At 47.2% G+C, this 21,174-nt stretch overlaps 1 protein-coding gene across 1 annotated transcript in view; it reads right to left on the bottom strand.

The window, feature by feature from the left end:
• SLC9A5 (solute carrier family 9 member A5) overlaps positions 1–21,174 on the bottom strand; it is a 74,243-nt gene that overhangs the window by 28,831 nt on the left and 24,238 nt on the right. The window contains exons 5-7 of the mRNA XM_066583856.1: positions 18,477–18,654; positions 13,811–14,031; positions 11,722–11,924 (exon numbers count right to left, since the gene is read on the bottom strand). Of these exons, the coding sequence (XP_066439953.1) occupies positions 11,722–11,924; positions 13,811–14,031; positions 18,477–18,654 (602 nt within the window). The remainder of the gene's footprint in view (positions 1–11,721; positions 11,925–13,810; positions 14,032–18,476; positions 18,655–21,174) is intronic.

Genomic DNA, 21,174 nt, shown 5'->3' with positions numbered 1-21,174 from the left:
GTACAGAAGAGCGGTCAGCGGATTATCTGAGAGCTGACCGTCACACGGCCATCACATGGTACCGCGTTACTGATCCCAACAGGTCACGTAGCGGCTGCCCCTAATGCAGTGATCGTTCAGTGTATATCCTAAGCAGATCAATCATTGGTATATACACAGCCATGGGGGGGGGGGGGGGGGGGGGTGTCTGCTGCCTTCCTGATGCTGTCAAGTCCCCCCCCCCCCCCTCCTCCAGGGACATCTTTACTTGGGACCTCTGACAGCTCAGGAGACTCCCATGACTTCCCCGTGTCCCCAATGTCTCCTCTGGATGATACTAATATACGGACAGAAGACGTCTCCGATCTGTAAGCAGGTTAGCGACGGTTGGAAGCAGAACTTGTAGACGGCGGCCGAGGAGCTCCAAAGGGGGAGAACAAAATTAAAAATAATAGTGACATGTATTTCCTGATAGAAGCCGATATAAAGGAGGCTTTATAGTGAGATCCACCCCGGACAAAGGGATATTATGTGCTGCTCTGTTGTCCCAACTTCAAAAGGTTCCAGTCGGGAGAAACAAAGATCGCATCGTACAAAGTATTACGGTTCCCATAGAGGCTCCTAACCAGCTTCACCACACTCAAACTGCTGGTATAACCTGGGCGTCCCCTGTGTAGAATATACCAGCCGTACATATATACAGCATAATGTTACACATTTCCTGTATATAGTGATATGGAGCATGCTGGTATAACCTGGGTATCTCCTGTATATAATTATATATGTACAGCTGGTATAAGTTATACATTTCCTGTATATAGTGATATGGAGCATGCTGGTATAACCTGGGTATCTCCTGTATATAATTATATATGTACAGCTGGTATAAGTTATACATCTCCGTGTATATAGTGATATGGAGCATGCTGGTATAACCTGGGTATCTCCTGTATATAATTATATATGTACAGCTGGTATAAGTTATACATCTCCTGTATATAGTGATATGGAGCATGCTGGTATAACCTGGGTATCCCCTATATATAATTATATATGTACAGCTGGTATAAGTTATACATCCTGTATATAGTGATATGGAGCATGCTGGTATAACCTGGGTATCTCCTGTATATAATTATATATGTACAGCTGGTATAAGTTATACATCCTGTATACAGTGATATGGAGCATGTTGGTATAACCTGGGTATCCCCTATATATAATTATATATGTACAGCTGGTATATAACCTGGGCATCTGCTGGTATATTGTATATAATAAGTGGATAAATTATACATATATACATAATTGATCTTGAAGTCTCTCTAGTACAAAAGCGGTTACATTAGTATCACCAGCACAAGCTGAGCTCATGGTAATATATTGTATTATCTGGGTATAGTCCTTACCGATGAGTGACAGCTCGCGCCCTGTAAGAAATATTTTCTTGCCCTAATGGGCTCAAACATGAAGGCAGGGCACCAATGCTGCCAGCTGTCATTAACCCTTCTCAGGGTTACCCTCAGTTACCCACTTTGCATCTTGCAAGCCTCCCTCTTGACAGCAGTGAAGGGGTTAACATCAGGTAATTAAATCACATCAAATAACAGGACAATTAAAGGCAGATCCCACTTAACTATTCCTGACTGCGTTGTGAATGGCGCGTCTGGCGGACGGCGCTGCGGCGCAGCTGATGTATCCGAGGTGTTCGTGAACGATGAAGCGCATTATACACAGATAGAACCACATGTAAGAGAATTAGGGCCAAAGAGATACTAATGGACCCGTCACATTATCATCCTAACCTAATCGCCTGTCACTGCCATTGTATCCGGAATAAAGCCTAATCCGCGTCTAATGAACGGTCCACAACTTTCTCATGTACCGTGAAGTTGTCCTTGCTGTCAGTGAATAAGAACATTCAGAGGCTACAAACCCAAAGGGCACAAAGAGTTCTCCAGATGAGGGTGAATGGAGACGATCTGCATTGGATACAATTGTAACACACCCTCATCTCACAAATCCATCTGCGGTCTCGTGGCTTGTTACAATGTATCAGTCTGCAGGGTGTTTAGATCACAGAGGATTGTCTAGATACAATGTAGCAAATGCTCAGCTGAGAGAACTATTACATCTCTGCAGGTCTTTATCCTCTAGCTATAAGCCAGAAGATTTCCATTCACTGACATCGGAGGAACTTCTGCTTCGGACTTGTTCACACTGGCGGCTGAATAGAACATCATGGTGGAGCAACCTCCGCGAAAAATACTAAAAGAAATTGGGGACAATGTCGTCTTCTGAAGGACGGGGAGCTGGAATCTGTTACATAAATGGAAAAATCCCTAAAACCAGTAGGTGCAGCCGACCCCACGGACCGGCATACCCAACTGGATCAACATTTGGTCAATAGATGCCAAAATAGTCAAAAGAATTGGGTGCAGGGCGCCACCTGTGGCCGTATGTAACCGCATGGACGGATGTTTACCAGACATGTTTATTTAGAAAATGGTTTTAAAAGTAAACAGACATGAAGGGTTTAACTGGCTGAAGCCGGAGCCGAGCACCGCAGGACGGACGCCACTGACTAGAATAGGAACATCCCACTTCTCTCCACCTATTTAGCATTTTCCGAGGCAATGCGCTACTCCATCCAGCCTGCGGGGCGGATGTGACCATTCCCTTCGGGCTCACTCACACGGGCGTAATACGGTGGCTGCATATTACACAGCTGAATAGACATGTAACATATGTATTTTAAAAGCCCATAGCGCATAACGGGTGTAATACGCACCAAAATAGGGCAGGTTGCATTTTTTTCATGCACGTAGAAAGAAAAAAAATGTATGTCTGAACGGCCCAATGGAGATCAACGAGCTTTCAGGACTGCGTATTAAACAGGCCCAGTACACCCGTGTCAGCGAGTCCTTAGGCTTACTTTAGACGGGCGAGTGCGATATTGGGCTGTAAATGACGGCCCGATATCTAGCTCACCAACACGCAATATTGCTGTTTTAGGGTGGATTCAGACGACTGTATGTCGGCTGGGTATTCACGCCCAGCCGATATCTGGCATCTCTCTCTGCAGGGGGAGGAGGATGGAAGAGCCGGGAGCAGTGCTCTGAGCTCCCGTCCTCTCTCCACCCCTCACCACTATTTTCAATGAGAGGCGGGGCAGGGGCAGAGCTAATTCCCGGAACTTAGCCTCGCCCCTGTTCTACCTCCTCTCAGTGCAAATAGTGCAGAGGGGCGGAGAGGAGGCAGAGAGGGGGTGGGAGCTCAGAGCACTGCTCCCGGCTCTTCCATCCTCCTCCCCCTGCAGAGAGAGATGCCGTATATCGGCTGGGCGTGAATACCCAGCCGATAAACAGCTGTCTGAATGCGCCCTTCGCTAGGCATTTTTAGATCAAAACCGCCGTGCTTAACTTTGGGGAAGTAGCAATCCAGCAGCTGTCAGCCCCGGCGGAGGATCATAGAGTGTCTGCCGTTATTTTCAATAGGGAAACCTCGCATCGCATGCACCTAGCACGTGGTTTAATGCTGCCGCCGGCCCTATTGACAACAATGGGTGCTGTGATGTGAGGGTGTGCCCAAAGATAGGAGTGCCACACTTTGTATGACCCAATTCATTTGATTGTGGTTTACATTTGTGCGTCCTGCACAAATCTCACCCCATTTTCCCGGCCTTAGTCATCTCTGCTCAGTGTGGGAGACACATACCGGATTATTGGATTTCTGGATTGTCAGATGAAAGACTAATCCCTTCAGGATGCAGACTTTTTTTTGTCTGTTTTTGATTTCTCCTCTTCACCTTCGGAAAAAACCCAACTGAAGTTTTCCATAAATGTCGCGGTCTGAGGGCTGGTTGGTTTTTGTGGGGAGAGTTGTATTTTACAAAAAGTCTTATTTAGCGGACCAGTTTATTTGCTGTACTAATTTTTAAAATTATAATCCCTTATAAAAAAAAACATACTTCTACCGCCATCTTTTTGACAGTCATAACCTTCTTTATCTTTCTCTCTAGCTGCCCGAGGGCTCGTTTTTTATAGGACGATCTGTGGTTTCTATTGGGACCATTTTTTGACTTTTTGACGGCTTTAAGCTAAAATGTTTTCTTGAAGACTGGATGATGCAACGGCGCAGTTCCTGCGCTGTGTATTATATTTGTAATGACATTCCTGGTGCAAGATAAAGTGTTATTTTGATAGATTAGGCTTTTATGGTTGCGGCAATACCAAATAGGTTTCTTTTTCTTTTAACTATGGGAAAGGAGAGGGGACTTAAAACGTAATATCCTTTTTTTTTAATGAAAAAAAAGAAGAAAAAAAAAAACCTCACTTATTTTTTTTAAATAAATCCCCATAGGGGACTTGAACTTGTGATCGTTTGATCACTTACACCAGTGTTCCCCAACTCCAGTCCTCAGTGTTCTTACTATAGGATATCCTGAAAACATGACCTCCTGGTGGTCCCTGAAGACTGGAGTTGGGGACCCCTGACACCATATACTGCAATACTTCAGAATTGCAATATACGTCATTTCTGCCAGCATTATATTTAAACAGGCCACAGTCTGACTACGCTGAAATACATGACAGCCCTGGGGACCTTCGTAACGTCTCTGGCTGCCATGATACCCATATGACACCTCAAGAGGTCATTGTGCGGGGCCGTTAATAACCCCGAACTCCAATTGGGGCATTTAAATGCCACTGTCAGAATTGACACAGGCATTTAAAGGGTTAACAGCCACGATCGGTGTATGCGCTGTGTGTGGAGGGGGATCCCTTGCACACCCAGGATACTCATCTACATCCTGGGGTGCTCAGCGGTCAGAGCAACAATCAGTGCGGTTTCATTGATCATGTACATTAGATTGCACAGAAAGCCTTGAGAGGTAAGTTATTGACTATCCGCAGGATAGGGGGGCACTTGCTGATCGGAGGGGTCTGACTGCTGGAACCCCCACTGATCCCCAGAATGGGAGTCCAGTGCATCCAGCGTTGGTTGCATGTACCTGCTGCCGCTCCATACATTTCAATGGGGCTGCCAGGGGGAGTTCTTGCGCGACCTCTGCTCCATTCATGCAGTGCCCCCGGGGACCACTTTTTCTCGGGAACACTGGGGTCCCAGGGGTCGCCCCCCACGATCAACTAGTTATCTGCTATCCTGTGGATAAGACAGAGCTTTAAAAGTTGCCCCTTTAATCAGAGCATGACTTCTTGTCCAATGGAGGGATGACAGTGACAGGCCCGTCTGCAGCCTGACTTGTCCGGGGACTGAACCTCCAGGCCTGCACTGCTGTAACACAAGAGGAATCCGGGCTTTGTTCCATTGTGCATGTGACTGCTTCTACACATGACTGGGGTAGGGCTCGCCATTAGCGAGGGAGGAAGCATCTGGGGCCCACTTGCTTAAAACGTGCTTCCTTCTCTAGCTGCTCGCTAGTTTTGTCTGCAAACAGCACATACAGGTGACAGAACGGCGCGATGGCCACAACCCTCTATGTGATGGTCAAGGTTGGACGGACCAGAGGTGCAGCTTAAAGGGGTTGTCCAGAGTTAGAAAAACATGGCCGCTCTCTTCCAAACACAGGAAGCTTCTTGTAGTTGCCGCAGATTAGATGGCGGTGCTGACATGTTCTGACCGGCTGACAGGAAGGGGTCAGCGATTCATGCTGCTTGTGCCAAATTCTGACCTTCCATCAGCAACAGAAATCTGGAGTCTCACCTTACTGTTTCTCTTAGGCACAATGGCGCTGGAACTGGTCGTCTGCTGTTATATCATCCGTGCGGAGGAATGGCGAGTTGTGCGTTCGGACACGTTAGTTGGAGCTCCAGTGTTGTATTTGGTTGCTCTGGACTGTGCAGCTCCTGTTGGTCAGAACGATTCCTGACATCCTCCTCCGACCCCTTTCGGAGTTGTTTTCGCCCACAAGATCCCCTTTTGCTGGATGTTTTTCCTCGATCGCGCCGTTCTCTGTATACTCTCCACTTGTTACACAAGAACCCCCCCATGTGGTTGGCAGTGAGACCCTGGCTAGTCCAGCACCGATGACCGGCCCCGCTGGATGTCGCTCCGATCGCTGGATTTTCCCATCTAATGTGGATTCACCTTGAAACTGATCAGCGGAAAACTTGTCACGTGATTTTATGCCGCACTCCAGAGTCACGGGGAGAATTACCAAACAGGGCAGCGCCAATTGTTAGGGGGCCGGGGGCTGTAATAATGGAGCCAGTGTGTATATGCAGCATAAACAACCAGTTTTAGGTTATTTTCAGGGCGCTCCATACAGTTGGACTCCATCACTATGCAATGATTTGACCTTCACATATAGAACTGCTGTTCCCTCATATAAGGCATTGGGGTCTTCAAAGCAAAAGCGCCCCCAGTGGATTCCCCATAGGGTGTGTTTACACATGGCGGAAGCTGATTTCAGAAGGCACAGCACTCACCGCCGAAGCATTTCGGCCATCGTGCATCACCTGACCAGCGGCACTGCGCTCAGTGCAGGCCGCCGGGTGAAGAAAGTGCTGACAGATGAAGACTTCGGAAATAAGCCCTGTGCCTTCTGACATCAGCCGCCGGATTCGCACGGATGACGGGGTTTTGGAAGCAGAAATGCTGCTGAGTTTGATGCAGATTGTCCACCACATGCAAACACACCTCGGGGGCTTTTACTCCTTTACAGGTGAGTTTTCTGGGTTTTTACAGCCATCCAATAATCCAGAACATCTGCTAATCTGACATGTATTACATTCTGCTGATGCTGGATGAGGGGGGTGTTACTCTACACGCTCCTATCTATAACTAAGGACTGGCAGCCTTCAAGGACAATGCAAATGGTGCCACCTAGTGGTGATATTGTTGATCTGCAGCAATATGAACAATTAGGAGCATTATGAGCATTCTATAAATGACCTACCTGTATACTGGGGGCTACTTATAGTATCTACCTGCATTGTAAACCCAAGGAATGGGGTGAACCCCAAGTGATAGGTGGGGTGACCTCTGGCCCTGATATTAATCTTGAAGCAGAGACTCTCTAGGGGCACCGATGTAGATGAGGAGGTCAGAAGGACTGAAGAGAGGAGGAGGAGGAGGAGGAGGAGGATGCCCCAACTGATTCCTCCCACTATGAGAGTATAGAGGAGGATAACAGAAAATGGCTAGCGAAGAAATTGGGTGCAAGGAGAAAGAAAATGAGCCGTGAAGGTGAGCCTCCTCGAGTGGAAGCCATCTGTACAAATCACTCCGATCCAACTTCCTGAGGAAGGCCCCGCCGGATCCCCTCTGGTCGATCTGTCCAGCAGGCACCCTTGATTCCACCCCCCCCCCCCCTCCTTGGAAGGGGAGAGCGAGGGGCCAAAGGTGGTGGCAGGGTCTGATCCTCTCTATTTGGGGACTACAAAGCCTTCAGGGGGGTAGGTTGTCCTGCTGTCAGTGGACAATGACCCCAATATAGTTGCAGTGGATACAACTGTGCCGCTTAAGAGGGCAAATCCTTAATCAGAAAGGGAGGTTGGAAGGGATAATAAGAAAATGGCCATCCAGTCCGATCATTCATGATGGCGGCACTCATTGCGTCGACACGAGCGACCATTAAAGTTGCTAGCATTAAGTTGAATATGGCTGGATTTGTGGCGTCCGTGCGTAAGGCGAGGCAGGAGTGGAGGCATGGACCTTACTACTGGTCCCTTCAGGCCGTATAGCGGGGTAGCGGTCCTTTATGAGGCTGATGGCAGATAAGTGATTGAATTAGAAGTGTGGAGGTGCGTGATCCTAGATGTCCTCATAAAGGGACCAGAGCTTTGGCTCATTAACATCTACGGTCCCCAAAGTAAGTGGGACCGGAAGGATCTCTGTAGGACGAGCAATTCTTTCCTCGGCAGGTGGCCTTTGGAGGGACTTCAATACTGTCGCAGGTCCTCGATATGCGGGAGGTTCCAGAGGCCGGCTGACTTAGGACAGCGTCGCTCCAGTGTAGTTAGTGGGACTCGTCTGGTGGATGCCCACATTCGGCCCACCCCAAACTACACAGGGTTCACTTATTTTAGAGGTATTCACTGTAGGTCTAGGACAGATAGGTGTTATGTAATGGAGGAAGCCGCCTCCTCAGTCATCGGTGGTGACGTTCTCCGCTCGCTGTCTTTGGTTTTCCCTGAATGTTACAGAAATTTTCTTTGGATTTTGAAGTCTGGGAACCTAGTGGTCAACAAGCTCTACAAGCGGAGGAAGAGGTCACTACACACAAGGAGCCTCCGAGAGCCTCTTATAGGCCAGGGGGGGAACCACTGTTAGGGCCTCCAGTGACAAGACCGCCCATCTAATCACCACAACTCTCATCATTTACAGATCTGCCTGAGATGGAGCCGCATGCTGGGTCTGCAGCAAAACGACACCTTCTCCTGGGGCGCCGGAGTGTTTTTCTGACAGTGTATAAAGCCCGGCAGGACTTGGGTGAGCTGCAGTGATAAGAGCCATTGTAGGTTTCGGTATCTCCCATTATGCAGGACTTGTTCCTCGCTGCCTCGTCTTCAGGCTGACGGGTCAGAAGTACTTCTGTGGCTACAGATAATACGACGGTAATCAGTGGCCCCGCAGCTCTGCGCCGGCATTATGGCGAGAAAGAGCAACATGACAACCCGATCGATGAGTACAATGACCTGGTGTGACGCAGCGCCGAGGACTCTTCATAATCCACGACCTAGATGCAGGCTGAGCATTGTGATTTCATAACTCCTTCTAGGTGCTTGATTTTCTTGGAAAATGTATGTACACAGTGACTCCACCAGCAGAATAGTGAGTGCAGCTCTGGAGTATAATACAGGATGTAACTCCGGATCAGTACAGGATAAGTAATGTATGTACACAATGACCCCACCAGCAGAATAGTGAGTGCAGCTCTGGAGTATAATACAGGATGTAACTCAGGATCAGTACAGGATAAGTAATGTATGTACACAGTGACTCCACCAGCAGAATAGTGAGTGCAGCTCTGGAGTATAATACAGGATGGAACTCAGGATCAGTACAAGATAAGTAATGTATGTACACAGTGACTCCACCAGCAGAATAGTGAGTGCAGCTCTGGAGTATAATACAGGATGTAACTCAGGATCAGTACAGGGTAAGTAATGTATGTACACAGTGACTGCACAGCAGAATAGTGAGTGCAGCTCTGGGGTATAATACAGGATGTAACTCAGGATCAGTACAGGATAAGTAATGTATGTACACAGTGACTCCACCAGCAGAATAGTGAGTGCAGCTCTGGAGTATAATACAGGATGTAACTCAGGATCAGTACAGGATAAGTAATGTATGTACACAGTGACTCCACCAGCAGAATAGTGAGTGCAGCTCTGGAGTATAATACAGGATGGAACTCAGGATCAGTACAGGATAAGTAATGTATGTACACAGTGACTCCACCAGCAGAATAGTGAGTGCAGCTCTGGAGTATAATACAGCATGTAACTCAGGATCAGTACAGGATAAGTAATGTATGTACACAGTAACTCCACCAGCAGAATAGTGAGTACAGCTCTGGAGTATAATACAGCATGTAACTCAGGATCAGTAATGTATGTACACAGTGACTCCACCAGCAGAATAGTGAGTGCAGCTCTGGAGTATAATACAGGAGGTAACTCAGGATCAGTACAGGATAAGTAATGTATGTACACAGTGACCCCACCAGCAGAATAGTGAGTGCAGCTCTGGAGTATAATATACGATATAACTCAGGATCAGTAATGTATGTACACAGTGACTCCACCAGCAGAATAGTGAGTGCAGCTCTGGAGTATAATACAGGATGTAACTCAGGATCAGTACAGGATAAGTAATGTATGTACACAGTGACCCCACCAGCAGAATAGTGAGTGCAGCTCTGGAGTATAATACAGGATGTAACTCAGGATCAGTACAGGATAAGTAATGTATGTACACAGTGACCCCACCAGCAGAATAGTGAGTGCAGCTCTGGAGTATAATATACGATATAACTCAGGATCAGTAATGTATGTACACAGTGACTCCACCAGCAGAATAGTGAGTGCAGCTCTGGAGTATAATACAGCATGTAACTCAGGATCAGTACAGGATCAGTAATGTATGTACACAGTGACTCCACCAGCAGAATAGTGAGTGCAGCTCTGGAGTATAATACAGGATGTAACTGAGGATCAGTACAGGATAAGTAATGTATGTACACAGTGACTCCACCAGCAGAATAGTGAGTGCAGCTCTGGGGTATAATACAGGATGTAACTGAGGATCAGTACAGGATAAGTAATGTATGTACACAGTGACTCCACCAGCAGAATAGTGAGCGCAGCTCTGGAGTATAATACAGGATGTAACTCAGGGTCAGAACAGGATAAGTAATGTATGTACACGGTGACTCCACCAGCAGAATAGTGAGCGCAGCTCTGGAGTATAATACAGGATGTAACTGAGGATCAGTACAGGATAAGTAATGTATGTACACAGTGACTCCACCAGCAGAATAGTGAGTGCAGCTCTGGGGTATAATACAGGATGTAACTGAGGATCAGTACAGGATAAGTAATGTATGTACACAGTGACTCCACCAGCAGAATAGTGAGCGCAGTGACTGGAGTATAATACTAGATGTAACTCAGGATCACTACAGGATAAGTAATGTATGTACACAGTGACTCCACCAGCTGAATAGTGAGTGCAGCTCTGCAGTATAATACAGGATGTAACTCAGGATCAGTACATGATAAGTAATGTATGTACACAGTGACTCCAGCAGAATAGTGAGTGCAGCTCTGGAGTATAATACAGGATGTAACTCAGGATCAGTACAGGATAAGTAATGTATGTACACAGTGACTCCACCAGCAGAATAGTGAGTGCAGCTCTGCAGTATAATACAGGATGTAACTCTAGGATCAGTACAGGATAAGTAATATATGTACACAGTGACTCCACCAGCAGAATAGTGAGCGCAGCTCTGGAGTATAATACAGGATGTAACTCAGGGTCAGAACAGGATAAGTAATGTATGTACACGGTGACTCCACCAGCAGAATAGTGAGCGCAGCTCTGGAGTATAATACAGGATGTAACTGAGGATCAGTACAGGATAAGTAATGTATGTACACAGTGACTCCACCAGCAGAATAGTGAGTGCAGCTCTGGGGTATAATACAGGATGTAACTGAGGATCAGTACAGGATAAGTAATGTATGTACACAGTGACTCCACCAGCAGAATAGTGAGCGCAGTGACTGGAGTATAATACTAGATGTAACTCAGGATCACTACAGGATAAGTAATGTATGTACACAGTGACTCCACCAGCAGAATAGTGAGTGCAGCTCTGCAGTATAATACAGGATGTAACTCAGGATCAGTACATGATAAGTAATGTATGTACACAGTGACTCCAGCAGAATAGTGAGTGCAGCTCTGGAGTATAATACAGGATGTAACTCAGGATCAGTACAGGATAAGTAATGTATGTACACAGTGACTCCACCAGCAGAATAGTGAGTGCAGCTCTGGAGTATAATACAGGATAAGTCATGTATGTCCATAGTGATTTCACTTTCCTATAAATTCCTTCTACAAGTAAATCTCCCTTTAAGATATTTGATATTTTACAAGAAAAACTTCAATGTATGTCCCGTTGCTACTAACGAAGATAGACCATCGGGTCGTAATCCTGCTCAAGCCTCATTACTAAGTGCAGAGCGGTGGTTCACCTACCTGAAACATGACGGTGAAGAACACCACCACGATTGTAGTTGCCACAAAATAGTCTTTAGCTTTCACTTTTCTCCCATCCAGTAATATGACCAGAGCAAAGGCGACCGCTCCCCGAAGACCACCGTATGACATCACAACTTGGTCTATCCTGTCCAATGGGAGGAGTCGGAAGTGGTTTAATACGCAAGTCTGTAGCACAACACCTAGAACATAAAATTATTTGTCAGCGTCCTTTCTGGGGTAATCTCACTTTCAACAAGCCCTTTTATTAGGGAGCTGCTACCCCAGCGCTCGTGGCCACTATTCAGACTCGCTCTTTAGGCGGTATTCACATCGGGTTCCGCTCAAGAATTCCGTTCTCCTGCTCAGTTATGGAAAAACCTGCACGGATCCATCCTACGGTGGAATCCAATGGTGCTGAACAGACCTCACTGACTAGAACGGCGTCTGTCTGGCTTCTGTTAGGTCCTCCAGGCAATAGCACATCATGCAGAGCTATTCCATGCGGGATCTCCTTCCAGAGCTGCGCCCGATGTTCTGAATGGGTTTTCCATGGAAAATACTATTGATGTGCTATCCTCAGGATAGGTTATCACTAGTTGATTGGCTGGGGTCCGGCGCTCAGGACCCCGACCGATCAGCTGAGTGAGTGCATGCTGTCAGCTCCACAATAACACAGAAGTCTGTGCGCTGACCTGTGTGTAGTGGCCGGCACTTGTAACTGCAAGCACGGCTCTCATTGAAATCAACGCAAGCTCTACCTGCCGTTATTAGACTGCGTTTTATGTTGCACTTGTACTTCAGAGCTGCAGTCAAAAGTCTGCTGTGCGCTACTGGAAACAGTCAGCAAGATTGTTGCCAGAGACCCCTTAAATGGATTTTCCAGGACTAAACTATTCATAACCTACCTTCAAGATATCTCATCAATAGTTGATCAGCAGCGGTCTTCTGCTCGGGACTTCCACTGATCAGCTGATTGATCTAACAGTGGCATCTGGGAGAGCAACACTGCCACTTCAGGCCATGCCAGGTACTGCGCCATATATTGCATAGTGGCAGTGCCTGGTATAGCAGCTCAATCTCAATCACTTGAATTCATTTGAGCTGCTCTCAGGCCATGTGACCAATAAACATGATGTCACAGGCCTGACAAGAGGTGGCGGCGCTCAACCGAGCACTGTGGCCTGTTCAAACAGCTGATTGCTGGGGTTGCAAATGGCAGACCCATGCCAATACCAATGAACTATTGATGACCTACCCTGAGGAAAACCCCTTCAAACATTTAGTTGCACCCCTATAACCCGGGGCAGTTGTTTTCTCCTACATCAAATTACAATGCATGAAAATGAAATCTCCCAGCATTCCCTTCTCATTAATGAATGAGAAGGGAATGCTGGGAGATTTCAGCTCTGAAGCCTGCAGATTAGTGAATACAGCTGTTGACTATAATACAGGATACATTGCAAGTTATCCTCTATCCACAGGGAGAGGGATAAGTTGATGATTGGTGGGGGTCTCACTGCCGAGACCCCCGCTGATGTCAAGAACAGGAGTCCTGTGTAGTCTGTCCTCCTCACTGTCGGGTTACTGCAACCCCCACAGTGAGGACAAGACTGAACAGAGCGCTGTTTGAACATGCTCGGCCACCGTTCCCTTCACTGCGGGCGGAGAAGTGACCCTGCAGTGACAGGTAGAACGGGACATGGAAGTCCCAGTCTGCAGATTAGCGGGGGTCTTAGTGGCAAGCCCCCCATTGATCAGCACGTTATTCCCTATTGTATGGATAGGGGATACATTGGATTAGTGGTACAACCCCTTTAAGAAATGTATGTAACGAACTTGGCTGTTACAGCAGAAACCTGGCTGTTAGGCTCCCGCTCTTCCCAGCCCAGGACACCCGTGCCATGCTAAACCTGCAGTAGCGTAAGTGGGCACATTGGCAGATTGAGAGCCCACTAGGGACTGCCATACAAATTAGTGTTAGCAGTCCCCAACAGGTTTAGCCAAAGACTGGAGGACAGGCGGTTTCTTCCCCTCGGCAGCAGAAAGACTTGAGTAGCGCTAGTCGCCGACTACAGTAACAACTCACCAACAGCCCTGAAGACAAAGATGAAGATGAGTGTGGACAGGACCAGCGCGGTGTCCCACGTCCACTTGGATGTGTCCACTGCAGAGATTCCCAGGAAGATGAAGATGATGGTCTCGGAGCTGCTGGCCAGGGTCTTCATCGTGTACTTGACGGTGGTCCGAGATTTGTTGGAGATGTTGGCTTCTACGTATTTTTTGCAGCACAGGCCACAGAAGGTCACCCTGCGCGGAGAACAGAGAGATCTACCAGGAGGAGAAGAGACTCTACATACCCCCATGTATCTATAGACCTGGGTGGGACAAAAACCACAGAGGAACTACAAAGCCCAGCAGTGTCACATGATCATACAAATAGAAAATGCCAAATCAGCAATATTTTACACTGACCGCCCCTTTATCAGCCCCATCTAGTAGCGTTGGACTCCTTTGGCTTTCAGAATTGCAGCAATTCGTTGTGGTGTAGATCCCGCCAGGTGAGGAGATCGTTCTGCAGGAATATCGGCCCCTGCGGACAGGAAGCTTCTGGTAGTTGCCGCAGATTGGATGGCGGTGCTGACATTTTCTGATCAGCTGATAGGAAGGGTCAGCGATTCATGCTGCTTGCGCCAAATTCTGACCTCCTATCAGCAACAGAAATCTGGACCCATCTGACAGGAGATGTTTTTCTGCTGCTCAATGTTACAAATTTTGCGCTCTTTTGCCCCCCCGGGGAGGGGTGTCTCACTTTTTTGTTTCTCTTAGACACAATGGCGCTGGTACTGGTACTGAGGAACGGTGAGTTGTGCGTTCGCACACGTTAGTTGGAGCTTCAGCTTTGTATTCAGCTGACTGTGCAGCCTGTTGGTCAGAATGATTCCTGACATCCTCCTCCGACCCCTTTCAGTGATGAGCTGTTTCCGTCCATAGGATCCCCTTTCTCTGGATGTTTTCCTCAATTGCGCCATTCTCTGTATACTCTCCACACCACTATATGAGAAAACCCCCATGCGGTTGGCAGTGAGGACCCGGCTAGTCTAGCACCGATGACCCGGCCTCGTTGGAAGTCGCTCCGATCGCTGGATTTTCCCACCTAATGTAGATTCACACTGAAACTGATCTGCGGAGAACTTGTCACGTGATTTTATGCTCCGGGGTCACGGAGACTATCCATAGAGCGCCGGGGGATCTAATAAAGCAGCCAGTGTGTACTGTACCAACAGATGTGTGACCATAACCCGTCCTTCCCAAGAGCACCACAAGGTGGTGCTGCAAGTTTACAATATCATGGGGCATCAATCTAAAGAAGGTTTTTATTTCTAAGCTCCGCATTGGTCGTGTTATTAAAGGGTTTTCCGATATTAATGATCTGTCCTCAGGATAGTTCATCAATATCAGGTCGTGGGGGTCCGCCGCTCAGAATCCCCACCAATTAGCAGTTCGAATTGACAAGAGGTGAGCGCCGCTGTCATACGAGGCACGGCGCCGCACACTGTATAGCGGCTCATCACTCTCACGTTGCTGTAAATGAATAGAAACATTCCTGTACATCCAGAGCCCGATGGCCTGCGCCGCTCTCGGTTCGCAACAATGTATCAGATTACTCTCATAATAAACCTCTGTTTGTAAACAATTCTTCAGGGGAGTTCTAGATGCAAACAGGGGTTTGTATTCACTGACAGCATGCATGGATCTTGTTCCAGGGTTTAGTATTCATTATATGACATAATCGCCCTCTGCACCGCGGCGGCACATCATGCGCGGACCCCGGCGGGTTGTGTGGGCTCCGGCTTACATCACTCTGTGTTTGCTTCAGCCGGTCACATGGATGAGTCACGGAGGAGCGCCGGCTTCACCTTGTCCTTTTCCCATCGCTCGTGACTCAGCCTTTTCTTTTTTTTTTCTTCATTGTATTAGCAAGGGAGCGAGAAAACTGCAGCGATGCGAGGAGGCTGCGGCCACCGTGACCCCTCCTCGCTGCAAGGCCGTTACTGGAATTTTAATGCAACATTATCATCAATGTCTTTGTAGAGAGCGGCTGCCTGTACTGTACATTATACCGCCAGTACTGTATATTATACCGCCTGTACTGTACATTATACCGCCAGTACTGTATATTATACCGCCTGTACTGTACATTATACCGCCAGTACTGTATATACCGCCTGTACTGTACATTATACCACCAGTACTGTATATACCGCCTGTACTGTATATTATACCGCCTGTACTGTACATTATACCACCAGTACTGTATATACCGCCTGTACTGTATATTATACCGCCAGTACTGTATATTATACCGCCTGTACTGTATATTATACCGCCAGTACTGTATATACCGCCTGTACTGTACATTATACCACCAGTACTGTATATACCGCCTGTACTGTATATTATACCGCCTGTACTGTACATTATACCACCAGTACTGTATATACCGCCTGTACTGTACATTATACCGCCTGTACTGTATATTATACCGCCTGTACTGTACATACCGCCTGTACTGTACATTATACCGCCTGTACTGTACATTATACCGCCAGTACTGTATATTATACCGCCAGTACTGTACATTATACCACTAGTGCATTATACCGCCAGTACTGTACATTATACCACTAGCGCATTATACCCCCAGTGCTGTACATTATACCACCTGTACTGTATATTATACCGCCTGTACTGTACATTATACCGCCAGTACTGTATATTATACCGCCAGTACTGTATATTATACCGCCTGTACTGTACATTATACCCCCAGTGCTGTACATTATACCACTAGTGCATTATACCCCCAGTGCTGTACATTATACCACCTGTACTGTACATTATACCGCCTGTACTGTACATTATACCGCCAGTACTGTATATTATACCGCCAGTACTGTATATTATACCGCCAGTACTGTACATTATACCCCCAGTGCTGTACATTATACCACTAGTGCATTATACCGCCAGTACTGTACATTATACCGCCAGTACTGTACATTATACCGCCTGTACTGTACATTATACCACTAGTGCATTATACCACCAGTACTGTACATTATACCACCAGTACTGTATATTATACCGCCTGTACTGTACATTATACCGCCTGTACTGTACATTATAACACTAGTGCATTATACCGCCAGTACTGTACATTATACCGCCAGTACTGTACATTATACCGCCTGTACTGTATATACCGCCTGTACTGTATATACCGCCTGTACTGTACATTATACCGCCAGTACTGTATATACCGCCTGTACTGTACATTATACCGCCTGTACTGTACATTATACCGCCAGTACTGTATATACCGCCTGTACTGTACATTATACCGCCAGTACTGTACATTATACCACTAGTGCATTATACCGCCTGTACTGTACATTATACCGCCAGTACTGTACATTATACCGCCTGTACTGTACATTATACCGCCAGTACTGTATATACCGCCTGTACTGTACATTATACAGCCTGTACTGTACATTATACCGCCTGTACTGTACATTATACCACTAGCGCATTATACACTCAGTACATTATACTGCCTATATTATACCGCCTATACATTATAGCACCTGTACTGTACATTATACTGCCTCTATTATACAGCCTGTACTGTACATTATACCACCTATACATTATAGCACCTGTACTGTACATTATAGCACCTATACATTATAGCACCTGTACTGTACATTATAGCACCTATATTATGCATTATACAGCCTGTACATTATACATTAGCCTGCAGTGTCGGAGACCTTTATTGTCTGAATGGAGGCACATTTCAGGTTTTATGTAATGCAGTATGCTGATTTTAAAAATCAAGATGAAAAAAATTCTCTGAAAATCGGAACACCTCCCTAAATGACCGGAAAAAACGGAAAAATATACCGCCTGTATATTATACCGCCTGTACTGCACATTAGACCGCTTGTATATCACACTGCCTGTACTGTAACGTGCACCAGGACCTTCCATGCCAGGCAGCTCGGATTATGCATCTATACTGTACAAGGCCTGTAGGAATCTCCTCTCTACACCTGGGCGCATCTCTCACAATGCCAACCACAGCGCTCGTTGTTGGCAGCACATATTAGTGAGGGTTGTGCTGCCAACAATGATGAAAATGTGACCGATCCTTCGTCGCATCTGCAGTCTGAATTGGCCTGTGTGAACGTCATTCTAACGAGCGCTAATACTGCAGAGCAGCGCTCATCATTCTGCTTATATTGACTCATGTACAGATTGTTCTCCCCACATCTCATGCTATCTCTGCCCTATTACCGCCATGTACCTGCGCGCATGCGTCTGATCGAGGAATGCAGCGGCGCCTTCATTTTTTTCAACTGAGGTTCCCCTCTTCAGATACCGCAAAAGTTCTTCCTGCGCCATATGCAAATTAGCGGTTGTCCATCCAATGGGCTTGCCTCTGCAAGCGGTCTGGTCTCTTCCCATGCCTCTTCTGCTCACACGTCCCCTTCTTTGCTGGATTAGGCCTCTAGACGCCAAGAGGCGCAGGAAGAACTTTGGGGGTCGAGATCTGAAGATGGTCGCCTCAGTTGGGAAAATAAATTCATCGTGTAGCGACATTCCGATCCCGATACTAAACCAAGGGCGGTCGTACTTTTATGTGAAGCGTTTAACATGTCCGCTGAAGGCGGGGAGAAGGCACTCACGCCAATATGGAAGACAGCGACACCATCTCTGCAGTGAGGTGAGCGAGATACACAATCAGGAAGATGAAGAGCGGCTCGATGATGCGGACTCTCTTGGTGAAGCGGGTGATGAAGGCGAGCAGGAAAGCGAAGACTAAACCGACCGCCGTTCCTCCAAGACTCACTACAAAGAAGGAGCCTGCCGGGAGAGAGAAGAGAAGAGAGGATGACGGGGAAGGGAGGACGACCCGTGGCACCAGATCAGTTATGCGGGCACTGATCAGCCATGCGGGCACCGATCAGCCATGCGGGCATCACACTACCAGCACTAATAAGGTCCATGAAAAAATGGCTTGTGGACTTGGGTGAGAAAAAGTTACAGGGGGGCACATTTACCAAACTCTTTACGCCAGCTTCTGGCATATAAAAGTCGCAACTTTTTGTTCAAAAAGTTGCAACTTTTTAGTTTTCTGCGCCAGCCTTGACATTTTTCTTTAAAGTGGGCGGGGCTTGTTGGGAGGGAACATGGCTGACCCGAACCTGCAGATTCACAGATCATTAATTCCAGAAACTGGTGTCAATTATACCAAAAATGTAAGTCAGGTCGGACCTTTCTGAGGAGGCGCACAGAGATGACGGGATGCATGAAGAGGCGTGCGCACCGCGGGAAATCATACTAAGCCCGGCGTCGGAAATGCCGGATTTCGTAGATTTACCCCAGAGAGCCAATATCAGCCCCATTGCACATATGATCAAGAGCAGAGGCGTAACTTGAAGCTCCCGGGCCCCAATGCAAAACTTGTAACAGGGCCCCCAACTATAATGCTTTATTCATAGTACTGGGCTCCCTATATGTAGAAGAGGAGCCTTATGGGCCCCCTGAGGTTCCTGGGCCCGGGTGCAACCGCATCCCCTGCATCCCCTATAGTTACGCCCCTGATCAAGAGTCAATCAGGACCGATCACCCAATGTCAGCCATGATCCAAAGTCTAATGGAGGGCAGTTCTGTGGACCTTACAGACGGGTGAGGGGCACATAAATCATGGAGCTGGCGCTCACACATCATGGTACAATAACATAACCCGCTCTTAGGCCGGGTCCATATGGGGGCTGATTTCCTGCGGAATGTCGCCCCTGAGTCCGTACCATTTGGTGTGAACTTTGAAGTGTGTCCGATCACATATTTCTGAGCGGATTTCACCGCCTCAGGGATAAAGAGGTGAATTCCGCAGGAGAAATGGCGACAAAATTGTCATGCTGGGGAATTGAATTCCGCAGCGCATGTCAATTTCGGCATGGGTTTTGTGAGGATCCCCCCCTTACGGGTTCTGCCACTGCGTTATATATATTTATTCTGGCAGAATGCAACAATTTCATTATTTCCATCTTTCGTCATGTTACAGATCATTGACTTGGAAGGAAGCTGCCTTCCAGCAGGTGGCGCTGCAGAGACATCTGCAATTTGCATATTCAATTTCCCAGGAAGCATTGCATGGTCTAGAAGTCTCCTCATATTAACTTGGCACTCTCCACAAGGAGAAGCAATACTCCTTGCAACCCAGATCAGATGCCGCTTATCCAGCCCAAAACTTATGGTACACTGATGAGGGACAAGAACCCCAAAACAGCTGTTTGTACATGGATATCTCTTCCTTCTGGGGAAGACTACCTTATATTCCCAGTCATGACAGAGGTCAAACATTGATTTATAGGGAAGCTAACTTCCAATAGGTGGCGCTGTAGAGTCACTGTGCCATCTATTTGCATGCCCAAATTTCCCAGGGAGCATTGCATGGCCTTACAAGTCTTCTCACTCCAACCGGACGCTCTCCACAAGATTAAGCCTTACCCCTTCTGGCCATTATTTTTGTAGCTATACCTTTGCTTCTGCTGGCACTCTGTAGTGCCAGCCGGGCATGAACAGGGATCATTTGGGTTTGCAATATACAGGCCTGACTTTCAGTGACCTAGAAAGGTGGCGGAGGGGTAGAAAAGTACAACTGCACATGTGTGGGCCAAGTGGCGCCGTGATAGAGGGCTTATAGTCTGGGGCGAGACTTGGGTGAATAGACAATGCGACCCGCAGTACTAACGCCAGGGAATGCCATATCCATCAATGGTAATCATCTTTGTAACGGGCATGGTCACTTCAATGGAAGCAGTGGAGACAGCAGAGATCAAGCAGTCGGCTATCTCAGGAGCTCCGAAGAGTCAACGAGGTGCAGCCCGCATACACTACGGGATGCGCTGGAGCCATGATCTAGGGATTGGTGGGGGTTCCATCAAGTCAGATCCCCCAATCAGCAGGTTATCCCCCAACCCCTTTAATTTGTAGCATTCTGCCTGAATAAACAAATGTTATGGTGACACATCCCCTTTAACCCCTTAGTGACGCGGCCCATTTTGCCCATAAAGACTAATGATTTTTTGGGGATTTTCATCTTCACTTTTCAAAAGTCATTACTTTTTTATTCTCCATCGACACGGCGGCAGGAGGCTCGTTATCCGTGTGGCCAACTGCAGTTATTGGGAACTTCTTTGGGTGCATATAATGTATTGCAGAACTTTCATTAATTTTTTTTTGGAAGGAAGAAAAAATAAATTGTCCTGTTTTTTTATTTCTCCTTCTACAGTGTTCGGGCGCAGTCAGACGGGCGTATTAATGTGCAAATTTTTGTGCTCAGAACGCACAAAAAGTTCTCTGCCCGCTATCCCCTGC

This window comes from Eleutherodactylus coqui, chromosome 11, assembly GCF_035609145.1.
Source record: "Eleutherodactylus coqui strain aEleCoq1 chromosome 11, aEleCoq1.hap1, whole genome shotgun sequence".
Classification (NCBI taxonomy): domain Eukaryota; kingdom Metazoa; phylum Chordata; class Amphibia; order Anura; family Eleutherodactylidae; genus Eleutherodactylus; species Eleutherodactylus coqui.
Note: the sequence above shows the minus strand (reverse complement) of the source record. Positions and strands in the feature narration are given on the sequence as shown.